This window comes from Salmo salar, chromosome 13 (assembly GCF_965601325.2).
Source record: "Salmo salar chromosome 13, fSalSal1, whole genome shotgun sequence".
Classification (NCBI taxonomy): Eukaryota; Metazoa; Chordata; class Actinopteri; order Salmoniformes; family Salmonidae; genus Salmo; species Salmo salar.
The window spans coordinates 45,991,455-46,005,434 of NC_138303.1; the positions used below are offsets into that span (position 1 = coordinate 45,991,455).

General features: G+C 41.1%; 1 protein-coding gene across 1 annotated transcript in view; it reads right to left on the minus strand.

Moving 5' to 3' along the window:
• LOC106567001 (sodium channel protein type 8 subunit alpha) overlaps positions 1 to 13,980 on the minus strand; it is an 87,753-nt gene that overhangs the window by 59,181 nt on the left and 14,592 nt on the right. The window contains exon 3 of the mRNA XM_014135758.3: positions 1,436 to 1,554. Within this exon, the coding sequence (XP_013991233.1) occupies positions 1,436 to 1,554 (119 nt within the window). The remainder of the gene's footprint in view (positions 1 to 1,435; positions 1,555 to 13,980) is intronic.

The following is a 13,980-nucleotide window of genomic DNA, read 5'->3' on the forward strand; positions in this document are numbered from 1 at the left end:
CTTGAAGTAGTAGGCCTTATAGTGCCTACACATTGGATGATTTCAATAACTAAGACTCATCAGGACCGTATTCACAAAACGTCTCACAGTATGAGTGCTGATCTAGGATCAGGTCCTCCCTGTCCATATATTTGTATTCATTATAACTTAAAACTGATACGAGATCAGCACTCCTAGTCTGAGAAGCTTTATGACTTTGCGCCCTGGATTTGTGTGACTGTTAAAATAGCAGCAACCCCACTGAAAAACCAAAGCAACCCCCATATTAATTTCACTCTCAAATCTCAAAGTAATCCTTCAAAACAGATTGTCTGTGGTATACGAGCACAATCTCTTGTGGGTGCATGGATGGATTGTGGGTCAAACACACATTTTGTAACTGGATATGTCTATACGTCTACCTGTCGAATCTGTAGCAATATATGATGTCTATAAGTCAGTGCCCAGGTCAGGATCACGAATGAAGATCAGTTTCAGTGCTATTTTCAGCATCTTAATACATCAATGGATGTAGGATGTACGGACTAAGCCATCTGACCTCCTCTTATATTGGTAGACAATAGCTATCCCTTCTTCTAACATCTAAAGACTGGATGTGACATCATTATTAGTCAGAGTTCCCTCCCCCTTCTCCATGGCCGAGAGTCATCCTGATGAAATAATACATTATAAGGGGGTCCTTTACCATAACAAGTCTTAATACATTATAACTGAATAATACTGGATTAATACCTGCATTCTTATCGAAGTCACTCTTACACTAGCCCTCCACTCCTCCCCTCTCCCAATTTAGCAATCTGCTCTGATCAGTTCCGTAAGCGTAAACCCAGGTATGTCTACGTTACCTAAGGTTTCTGTGGAAATCATTGGGTGCTAGCCTGGGTTAATAGATACTAGAAGTCTCCCAAAAAAAGGGAAAGAAGAAAAGGTAATCCCTCATTGTAGAAGACTTTAGAAGCCCCTCTACAAGGGGGCTTAGTAAGAGGGTTTATGGTTGTCAGGTTAAGGATTGATTAAATGTAAAACCATACATGTAATCTTTCCAAGATTAAGGATCATCTACTTTGGAATTTACCCATTCTCATTGGTGGTTTAATCTTAAATTTAAAGAGCATATCCATGTATTTTTCCCCACTGTAGTTAACAATCTTGCCATTGCTGATATCTGCAGCTTTCAGACTCTATAGCGCTGACTGTGTGTCCAAAAACTTCACCCTGGCTTATTCCATATAGTGCACTATAAAGGGAATAGGGTGCCATTTTGAACATCAACCCATGACATGATACAGTCTATACTACCTACACCGAAGCAGTAGTCATATGAACAGTAATAGCAGCAGGCAGCAGAAACAGAAGGAGCAACATCATAGTAAATACTCTAAATGAACAGGTAAGACTGTTGTCTCTCCTGGTAGGACACCATTTGAAAGGATATGAATGTATCAAAATTTTTATAGCTATTCGCCTGAAAAGATTAAAAGGACTTATGATGTACAAGGCAGGGTTGGCACTAAAGCGGAAGATTGTCTTCCCTCTGTTTAGCACTATGAATGTCTGTGGAGAGAAGAAACAAGGAGAAAGGGATCAAGAGAAACAGAGAAGTGAAATATTGAAGTAATAATTTAAGGCATGCACACCCAAAATAGCTATAGGTGGTTCATCCATCCATTTGTGCTCACAAAAATGTCAGATAAAACATAGTCTACAACATACATCATTCCAAACTTGTATGTATAATATAGATATTCATCTATTATTTGAACAGAAAATTCCCAATACTAGTATTCTATTCTACCAGAATAAATACTGTTGGTTTTGTGTAAAAAAAAAAACACCTTTGACTAACAAAAAGCATAAATCTATCATTTTCTAATTCTCCACCTTATCTTACATCAGATCAACATAGGTAAACTACAGGTTTGAAATACTGTACTATGCAACATCCTGAAAATGGCCACCAAGCAAACTCGATGCAGGGCAGGCAGCCTCTAATCTCTGGGTTTTACACATCAGCCCCTGTCACCCAATCATAACGGGAAATGTGCAGTGTGTAGAGAAATGTCCTGTCGTAATGTTTCAGCTCCTGCCTCTACATTGTGTCCTGCCCTGCCTGCCGTTGATGGCTGTAGTGGTTTTGAAAGGAGTGGAAGCAAGCAGAGGAACCGACGGAGGAGGAAGGGGCTGGCAAACCTCTTTCAGCAGATAACCTCATAATTGTTTCAATAAAACATGACAATTTCCATGAAACTTTAATGAGACCCTGTGTGCATTTGCAAAAGTGATATGTACCCTTGTGCTTTTAACAAGACAAGGCTTCCCTGCATTACGCCTTGCAGAGCATAGACCACGGACCAGTGTTTTAGCCCAAAGACAGAAAAAAGGAGATGAGAGGAGAGTGTCCCAGCCCCATTGGGAGACCTGAAACTGGGCTCCCCATCTAGTATTTCACTGAGAGGAGACGAGAAGAGAGGAGAGAAAGAAAGAAAGAGAGGCCATATACTGCGAGCACACTATATCATCCTCAGCTGACATGCTCTAACATGCACTTTTGTATACATCCTGTACAGTTATGTATGAAATATTGTACAGTTATTATAGAAAAGTGCTATGGGGAATAATACTGTACAAGACACAGGATGGAAATCAAAACACACCCATATGACTTGACTTGTTTCAGTCACATGGCTATCAGACCTTAATTTGATTGCAATTCAAATCAGATCCTGATGTAAGGCAGGGTTGAGTGATGTTGAGTAAGTCATTAACTACAGTACAGTGCTAACTACAGTACAGTGCTAGCTCCTGGAGCAGTACTGTATGTACAGTATCAGTCAAAAGTTTGGACACACCTACTCATTCAAGGGTTTTTCTTAATTTTTTACAATGTTTTCTACATTGTAGAATAATAGTGAAGACATAAAAACTATGAAATAACACATTTGGAATCATGTAGTAACCAAAAAAGTCTTAAACAAATCCAAATATATTTTAGATTGTAGATTCTTTAAAGTAGCCACCCTTTGCCTTGATGACAGCTTTGCACACTCTTGGCATTCTCTCAACCAGCTTCACCTGGAATGCTTTTCCAACAGTCTTGAAGGAGTTCCCACATATGCTGAGCACTTGTTGGCTGCTTTTCCTTCACTCTGCGGTTCAACTCATCCCAAACCATTTCAATTGGGTTGAGGTCAGGTGAAAAGGTTGAATGAGGTGTGTCCAAACTTTTGACTGATATATATATATGGGTCAGGATAGCGGGCCAGCGGCATTAATGCTATCATATATTCTGAACATTACAAGCCAACCGCACAGGTCTAGCTATAGTGTGATACACTTGAACATGTACCAATTGCCATTTAGATATGCCAAGAATACCAATACGACATTACAGTGGAAAGAAGCAGTTGCTTGGGCTACATATGCACTTACGTGTAAGGAGAGACACATTTATGAACAAACACACTACAGATATGCACACAAACACACACACAGACACCACACCAGCAACACACAGTCTCACACAGACACACCCGCATGCAAGAGTCCTTTTTGTAATGCATGACTAAACTGCTGCAAAGCTACTGAAAATTTGATTATCCAGAGGAACAGGGAGAGAGGCAGGCAGACCGAAAGGCTCTGGGCAGGCTAGAAGCAACTGCAGCAGCAGTAGCAGTAGACTAGGTAGAGAGAGAGAAGGGGGGCAGGACAGAGGGAAGGAAGGAGAGTGGCGAAGGAGCGGTAAGGAAAGTCAGAGTGAGGAGGAGGGGGATGGGTGGGAGACAGAGAGAGAGAGATAGAGTGAGAGAGAGAGAGAGAGAGAGAGAGAGAGAAAGCAGTAGCTCAAACGCTGTAGCTCCAGGGTTAGTGCTATCTGGAATCCTTTGCAATGTCCCTACCCTAAACCCTAACCTAACCTTAAGCATAACTCTTATCTAACCCTAATATCCTCCACCCATATCATTTTAAATGTCAACTTTAATGGGGTAACGTCAGAGTTGGGACGTCCCAAGGATTCCTGATAGCATTGACCGTAGCTCCAGTCACCAGGCACTAGGCAGAGCAGAAGAGGGTTGTTTGCAGTAGCAGCAGCAGCAGCAGAAGCAGCAGGATATGCATCCGAAGGACAGCAGTGGCCATTTAACCTGTTAAACTAGCCGGGATAGCTGCTTAGTGCTTACATCCTCAATTCAACTCTTCTTCAATCAATCAATCCATCCATCCGCTACCCAGCCACCACACCCCTATGTCATTCACTCTCTCAGTTTCCATATGTCAAGCATCCTCTCTCTGTTTTTTTAATTCACCTAATTCCATTGTGGTCCTCTCTATGCAACATGGACTCAGAGGTAGACGTAACATAGTAAACATACATTTGGGACTCTAATGTATGATATGTTACGTTTCATATGGCATGTATTCATTTGTGGATCTCCATCATCCATTTCATATGATATGTTACGAATTACATTTCATATGATATCTTACAACTTCCAAATTCATACAATATGTTACGAATTTGCAGAACATCTGATATGTTAGAAATGGCAATTCGTTGCGGCTAACGTTAGCTAGGTGGCTAATGTTTGCTAGGCTAGGGGTTAGGGTTATGGGTTAAGGTTAGGGTTAAGGTTAGGGTTATGGGAACGTTGATAATTAGCTGAGCAAATACATAATTTTAAGTTGACAACATTTTGGTAGTTGGCATTGCAAATGGCGGCGGCGTCTACAAAGTTTTAAAGTAATTTTCCAGTGAAAATCCAACTTTTAAAATGTAGTATTTTGTTGACTCATACCCAAATAATTTCATTGACTCATCTTATATTCGTATTTGTGGCCAAAGCATAAATTGGACAAAAAACGAATTGGTCTTTTGACCAATCACATCAAATCTTTTTCAGGGCTGATCTGATTGGTCAAAAAAACAATAAGTGAGAAAATAAATCAGAATTGGGCTGCCTGTGTGGCCAAACAAACCGCTTCAAAAATGCTATTTCCTCAGAGAATGATATCATCCTCCATCAATCAGCAGTCTACACACATTCATATTTTTAATGACTGATATACATCCACACCATTCTGTTTTTGGGGTACGACCACACCATCCAAACACAGAAAAGCTGTGGTATTTCATAGAAATTTGGAAACAATGGACAGTTACTTTAAAGCTACAGTAATTTCCAGCAATTGCCATGGGGCTATAAAGAAAATGTGGAGTTTTAAAGCTAAATTCCTGCAATTCTGCCATGGCTTATGCCATGTTCTTATGCTATCTGAGTGACTCAAACATAATAACTAAATCAATTGGGGGCGATATGCCATGATATTTTTATAATTTTAGATTCTCCCTGACTATCTAGTTTCTATTTTGGTGATTGTTAGTTTTCAAAGATTATGTTACTTAAAAATATATAGCTTTTCTACATACTTTATGTCTGGTTTTAAGTTTACACTTAAATGTTTTACTATCAGCCGCTGATAAATGAACATAGGGGAAACACTGATTGAATAGCACATGGTTACATCTGTATCGTTGTTGTTTCAAGTCCGATGCACTTCGAAATGTTGTTACCTTTGTAGAATTTGATGGGAGCGCATAACAAGCAAAGTTATTTGTAGAATTTTACTTTGCCTATGAGAACCATTAGCACAGGCAAGTCTGATTAGGCTTAGCTGTACCACAGCCTCTGCCATCGATAGAAACAAACGGAGTATGGCTTTGTGTCAGTGGTTGCACCTTTACAATGCAGAAAACCACTTGTCTCTAGCTCAAACCATTCAAAATGAATGACCTATTTTACCTGAGCTATAAATAAAAAAATTCTAGCATGGATTCGCGGGATGCTCTTAAAGGGTTACTCACAAATTATCACAATGAATAAGGAATTATGAAAATAGTTTAAATAAATCTATTAATCTATTAAAAAAAACATTTGTCACAGAAAATAGATTATTGTAAGTCATTATAACTTCATGAGGATTCATGAAAAAAATGACCGTTAAGAGGAATATATTAAAGTAGACAAACAATTATGCATATTTTTCGTCATTAATTTACAAAAATCACTATTTTACAAGCTATCTTGCTAGCTAACATTAGCCAGCTACTTATACATTTAGTTTGCTATATGGGTGTTTGACATTTGTATGAATTGTAATTCATTTTTTAGTGACTCCTGAGCAAACCAGCAAACCATCTTGGGAAACCCAGTGGATGTAAAGAATGTAGCTAAAGCATTTAATGTTACTGAAAATTGAATAAAACAATTTGGTAAGCTTGCCTTGCTGTTCATAAAAAAGTCTGACTTTCTATCGTTAACATTAGAGATTGAAGATATCTGTCAAGCAATGCAGCTGAAATAATGTCAACTAGCAAACTATTTTTACTTATTGTGTAGTGGAGGATAAAAATACCTGTATGCCTATGGATGCATAGCAATGTAGCCAATATGTGTAGGGACCCTAAAATGTTTGGTATAAATAAACTCAGCAACTTCAGGACCTTGTCTTTCAAAGATAATTCGAAAAAATCCAAATAACTTCACAGATCTTCATTGTAACTATTTCCCATGCTTGTTCAATGAACCATAAAAAAAATGAATGAACATGCACCTGTGGAACGGTCGTTAAGACACTAACAGCTTACAGACGGTAGGCAATCAAGGTCACAGTTATGAAAACTTAGGACACTAAAGAGGCCTTTCTACTGACTCTGAAAAACACCAAAAGAAAGATGCCCAGGGTCCCTGCTCATCTGCATGAACGTGCCTTAGGCATGCTGCAAGGAGGCATGAGGACTGCAGATGTGGCCAGGGCAATAAATTGCAATGTCTGTACTGTGAGACGCCTAAGACAGCGCTACAAGGAGACAGGATGGACAGCTGATCGTCCTCACAGTGGCAGACCAAGTGTAACAACACCTGCACAGGATCAGTACATCCGAACATCACACCTGCGGGACAGGTACAGGATGGCAACAACAACTGCCCGAGTTACACCAGGAACGAATAATCCCTCCATCAGTGCCCAGACTGTCCGCAATAGGCTGAGAGAGGCTGGACTGAGGGCTTGTAGGCCTGTTTTAATGCAGGTCCTCACCAGACATCAACCTCAACAATGTTGCCTATGGGCACAAACCCATCGTTGCTGGACCAGACTGGACTGACAAAAATTGCTCTTCACTGACGAGTCGCGGTTTTGTCTTACCAGGAGTGATGATTGGATTCGCGTTTATCGTTCAAGGAATGAGCGTTACACCGAGGCCTGTACTCTGGAGCGGGATCGATTTGGTGGTGGAGGGTCCGTCATGGTCTGGAGAGGTGTGTCACAGCATCATCGGACTGAGCTTGTTGTCATTGCAGGCAATCTTAACGCTGTGCGTTACAGGGAAGACATCCTCCTCCCTCATGTGGTACCCTTCCTGCAGGCTCATCCTGACATGACCCTCCAGCATGACAATGCCACCAGCCATACTGCTCATTCTGTGCGTGATTTCCTGCAAGACAGGAATGTCAGTGTTCTGCCATGGCCAGCGAAGATCCCGGATCTCAATCCCATTGAGCATGTCTGGGACCTGTTGGATCGGAGGGTGAGGGCTAGGGCCTTTCCCCCCAGAAATGTCTGGGAACTTGCAGATGTCTTGGTGGAAGAGTGGGGTAACATCTCACAGCAAGAACTGGCAAATCTGGTGCAGTCCATGAGGAGGAGATGCACTGCAGTACTTAATGCAGCTGATGGCCACACCAGATACTGACTGTTACTTTTGATTTTGACCTCCCCCCTTTGTTCAGGGACACATTATTCAATTTATGTTAGTCACATGTCAGTGGAACTTGTTCAATTTATGTCTCAGTTGTTGAATCTTGTTATGTTCATATAAATATTTACACGTTAAGTCTGCTGAAAATAAACGCAGTTGACAGTGAGAGAACGTTTCTTTTTTTGATGAGTTTATTAGTTCAGAACAGTGGTTTTAATTTTTTATTGGTTCCACTGGTTAATCATTAATCCCCAAGAAATTGCAGAAAAAATGACTGAGTGAAGGAAATGCGACTGTTACATGTCAAACTGCTATTATGGAATGTCCTTATTCAGTACTACTCTACTTTGAACAATCAGCCTCCACTCTTCTGGGGAGGCTTTCCAGTAAATGTTGGAATATTAGTGTGGTCGGGCACTGATTGATATTGGCTCGCAGTCTGCATTCCAATTCATCCCAAAGGTGTTCGATAGAGTTGAGGTCAGGGCTCTGTGCAGGCCAGTCAAGTTCTTCCACACCGATCTCGACAAACCATTTCTGTATGGACCTTTGTGCACAGGGGCATTGTCATGATGAAACAGGAACGGGCCTTCCCAAACTGTTGCCACAAAGTTGGAAGCACAGAAGACTCTAGAATGTCATTGTATGCTGTAGCATTAAGATTTCCCTTCACTGGAACTAAAGGACCTAGCCCGAACCATGAAAAACAGCCCCAGACCATTATTCCTCCTCCAAGCACCAAACTTTACAGTTGGCACTATGCATTGAGGCAGGTAGCATTCTCCTGGCATTGGCCAAAACCAGATTTGTCCGTTGGACTGCCAGATGGTGAAGCGTGATTCATCACTTCAGAGAACGCGTTTCCACTGCTCCAGAGTCCAATGGCGGCGAGCTTTACACCATTCTAGCCGACGCTTGGCATTGCGCATGGTGATCTTAGGCTTGTGTGCAGCTTTTCGGCCATGGAAACCAATTTCATGAAGCTCCCGACAAACAGTTCATGTGCTGACGTTGCTTCCAGAGGCAGTTTGGAACTCGGTAGTGACTGTTGCAATTGAGGACAGACGATTTTTACGCTCTACGCTCTTCAGGACTCAGCAGTCCCCTTCTGTGAGCTTGTGTGGCCTTGCCGTTGTTGGTCCTAGACGTTTCCACTGCACAATAACAGCACTTACAGTTGACTAGAGCAGCTCTAGCAGGGACGAAATCTGATGAACTTACTTGTTAGAAAGGTGGCATTATATGACGGTGCCACGTTGAAAGTCACTGAGCTCTGCAGTTAGGCCATTTTACTGCAAATGTTTAGGTATGGAGATTGCATGGGTGTATGCTCAATATTATACACCTGTCAGCAACGGGTGTGGCTGAAATAGCCGAATCCACAAATTTGAAGGGGTGTCCACATACTTTTGTATATATAGTATATGTTGCTCATATGGTTAGTATGCATTTTGCATGAGAAATATAAGGAAAGCTATTACTGCTGCCAGTATAGGCATTGTGAAAAACACAAGGCACGTCGTCAATGAATTGCGTGGTAGGCTATCCTAGCCGCTTCTGCTGTTCGCGAGTGAGTATTGTAGCGATGTCCTATTCCATAGAGTTATTTATCTCTCCCTACCACTAGTTGCTCCGTTTTCGAGGGACACAAAAAAAATTAGGGGGAGGGCTAAGGGGAGAGTTATTGGGATTGAGCCTAAGTGTACCTCAAAGGTTCCTCACAGCGAAATACATTTCAATAACATGGGCTTGGCTGCATCTAAGAGAGAGTGATGCCGCTCTTTCACGCATCCTTGCACACGTCTTCCATTTCGCCCCTGTCCCCCCCCCCCCCCCCTCGCCTTCCTTTCCAGCCTCCCTCCCATTAAACTGGTCTGGTAGTGACAAAATTCCACACCCGGCACAAGCTAGTCTCGCATTACCACACTGCATAGTCTCGTTCATCACTCGGCTGATGAGAACGGACGTGAGGAAGCTTGGAAATCGAGGCTAAGCACAATCTAGCTAGCACAGCCTGGCCCATCCCCAACTCAACCCAGGACAGTATAGCATGGGTCAGCCCTAGCCCCAGCCTAACACAACCCAGCCCGCATCCAGGTTGGCTGACCTGGTGTTCTGACAAACTAACCTACACACAGAGGGTGTGATACACTTGAATGAAGATTCTCACCTGCGCCCCAAATGGCATCCTATTCCCGATATGTGCCCTGGTAAATGTAGTGCACTATAAAGGCAATAGGGTGCCATTTGGGAGTGGGACACACGCATCAGTATTCTCAGATAGTCAGAACGGCGTCCCAGTATAGCCCAGCCCCAGCCCCCACACAGCAGACTGAGGTAGAGTGCTGCATCATCAACCATCAGCCGGCCAGACTGTTCGTTGGCCGGCCCTTCCTTCTCACTCCCAGTTTCAGCCTTGACACACTCTAACAGAGCCAGTACTGTGTCAGGGGAGGGGAGACAGACCAGTAGGGAAGCAAAAGCAACCTCCCATCCTCGCAGCTTCCTCCACATTATATATTGTCCTCACATCCGTCCATCCATCCTCCATACACAGGCTGTTGGTGTGTTTCCTTCATTTGCTTATTATTCCCCAAAGCAATAACACGGTCTCTCATGACTACTAGCAATAACATGGTGTTCTCCCATCATGGCTGTAGTATTCTCGCGAGCCATAAGCGACTCTCCAGCTGAGAAACTGTAGATAGGCTACAGAGATGGAAGAATCTTAGCCTAGGGAGGTTGACTTCCCTTTCATTAGCTTTTGCCCCTTCAAGCAGTAACTGGTTTCACATAATGGCTGTACAGGGATGCTATAATCTTAGCCAAGGAGGATCTGTTCCCTTTGGCATTAGCACAAGACTTGATGCTGGCCATAATCAGATTCCCCTGTTAGCTGAAAGCTGAGAGGGGTGTTGATAAAAGGCTGGGAGGGAGAGTGGTTGTAAAACAGAGGTTATGTCTAAAATAGCACCCTATCCCGTATATATTACACTACATTTGACCAGGGCCCATAGGGATCTGGTCAAAAGTAGTGCACTTTGTAGGGAAAAGGTGGCATTTCAGACATAGCCTAAGACAGAGACGGAAAACATAGATCTCGTTCCTCCCTGCATTCATGTGAGAGAGGCAAGAACAGAGTGGCTGGGGGGTGGATTCTAAACTGGCTCACCTTCCCTCTACTGGCCCTGTGTCTGTTTTTCACATCTCATCAGAACATCATTTCCTTCTTGTGCACTGAACTTGTTTGTTACATAACTGTCAGCGTGTACTACATAGAGAGAGGGAGGTAAGTGAAACACACACATATACTAGAGCACGCGGGCTCTTTATAACATAATTTAATATAATTCTACATCATCCAAGACAATAACTTCCATAGAGGTTAGCTATAGACAGGGCTCTAAAGTGTGACCATTTTGGTCGCATATGCTCCTAAAGATTTAGCTGTAAGACCTAGAATATTTATTTGGGAGAACGATGTTGGCGCTAGTCGGCTGTACCTGCCCCAAAAATCTGGTATTTCTCCTTCGCCATAATCTTCTTTTTAAATGGTGAACCAACATGTTGTCAGCACTTTTGTTACCATGATTGATCAAAACGCGTTTTCTCATGGTTCTCCATTGTCCTTCTGCAGCTGATAAGCGATTCGAGCAATTTGTTTGGAACATCGAATCACAATAAAATGGCAGTATCGTATCGCAATATGTATAGAATCGTGAGAATTGCAATACATATCATATTGGCACATAAGTATGAAGATAATAATTTGTATCATGATGTCCCTGGAAATTCCCAGCCCTAATTAGTAGAGAGAAAACGGATGGTTTCTAGCCCAAACAAAATATATGACCCATATTACCGGCGCTATGTTTTTTGTTACTGTCAAGCATTGGCGATTTTTACATTCATAAACCAAGTCGCGGACCGTTGTAAAACTACTTGCGGGCTAACGATTTGTTTACACCTTATTCAGTTAATAAGCTAATAACTATCAAGCTAATAACATGGTAACTTTACCAGTGTATCCGATCATTTGGGAGCACAGAAAGAAAGGAAAAGGGATAGCTTCATCAGGAGATCAATGACTCCACCAGATTTGCCAGTTCTTGCTGTGAGATGGTACCCCACTCATAGTAATTAAAGAATGAATGACTGATCTCTTGCATGTTGTCACTCACAACATTGATGTTCTTATAGAGACAGTGTTACATTTTCAATGTAATGCATCTCAATAGGAAAATAGTAGAAACCTATTCCACAAATTACTTTGTAATTTCAATGACAGGTATTTCTATTAACGTTTTAGCTTTTTATAATAAACAATGTATTTAAAGGGTTATTACTTTTTAGGGCGCAAGCATGTGCTTTAAAAGTAGATAAAATTCCTATAGGCCCAATATAAGCTTTATCTCAATCAATTTACAAACTCTGCTTATCTGGTGCTCCTAAAGTGTATGTTATGCTCCTAACTTTTTTATGTTGGTAGCACCAGCGCTACCAATTACTTTTTAAAATGTAGAGCCCTGGCTAAAGACCCAAGATCAGGGGCTGTATTTATGAAGGGTCTTAGCATATGAATGCTGCTCTAGGATCCCCCCGTCAATGTAATATCATTCATTATGATCTAAAATAGTCAGGAGCCATTTTACATTTATATCGACATAGTTAAAACCTGTTGGGGCTCGGGGGCAGTATTGAGACATTTTGAAAAAAATATGTGCCCATTTTTAACTGCCTCCTACACCAACTCAGAAGCTAGGATATGCATATTATTAACACATTCGGATAGAAAACACTCTGAATTTTCTAAAACAGTTTGAATGGTGTCTGTAAGTATAACAAAACTCATATTGCAGGCAAAAACCTGTGAAAAATAGATTTAAAAAAAATGTGAATTTTGTGACTGTACTATTTAGTGTCATTGTTTTATAGATACCATAGTGAGAAAGGATTCATTTCGCAACACCTACGGCTTCCACTAGATGTCAACGATCTTTATAAAGTTGTTTGAAGCGTCTATGATAAACAGAGAGCAAATTAGAATCCAAGGAAGTTGACATGTCATCACTTCATTTTTTTGTGCCTGCGCATAAATCTGAGAAACGTGAGTTTTGTCATAGGATAGGTTGTGTGAAAATATTACTGATGTTTAACGTTAAAAATGGACCAAAAGATTAATGCTAAACAACATTTGACATGTTTGAACGAACATAAATAGATTATTTACTAGGTTTTTTTAGCTTTTCGGCTTGATTTTACAGTCCCCCCACCACGTTTTGTGGGAGCATAATGAACGCTAAGTACTTGGTGTTATTTGGACATAAATTATGAACTTTGTCAAAAGAAACCACATTTGTTCCGGACCTGGGATGCCTTCCGGACCTGGGATGCCTGCCTTCTGATGGAGATAATCAAAGGTAAGGGGATATTTACAATGTTATTATCGATTTTAGATGATGCTAACTGTATAGCATAGCCTGTTGTTCTTAGCATAGCACCCCGTTTATTGCAAAATGTGATTTCCCAGTAAAGTTATTTTGAGATCTGGCCATTCGGTAGCAATTACGAGATGATAATATATTATTCTTTGAATGACAATATTATAATTTACCAATGTTTTCGAATAGTAATTTTGTTATGTTCACCGGAAGCATTTCAGAGAAGAAAAAAATCTGAATTTCACGCTACTGTAAAATGCTGTTTTTGGATATAAATATGAACTTGATGGAACAAAAAATGCATGTATTGTATAACATAATGTCCTAGGAGTGTCATCTGATGGAAATTGACAAAAGTTAGTGCATAATTCAAGCTGGTTTCTGCTTTTGGTGACGCCTGACCTTGAATTGAAAATGGATGTTTGTACTTTTGTGGCTATGTACTGTCCTAACATAATCTAACTTTATGCTTTTGCCGTAAAGCCTCTTTGAAAATCGAACAATGTGGTTAGATTAAGGAGATGTTTATCATTTAAATTGTGTAAAATAGTTGATTGTTTGAGAAATTGAAATTATTAGATTTTTGATGTTTTGAATTTCCAGCCTTGTTAGCAATCCCGGCTCGGGGTTCATTGCTAACCTGTAGCCCCAACAGGTTTTAAGACTGACGAAGGAGGGAAGTAGACAGCACTTCAACCAACATGAGACAAGGTGCAGACAAAAATCATAACATCAATAGGTGCTACTGTCGCTCTTGTGACCTCACCTCTATTGACTTATACA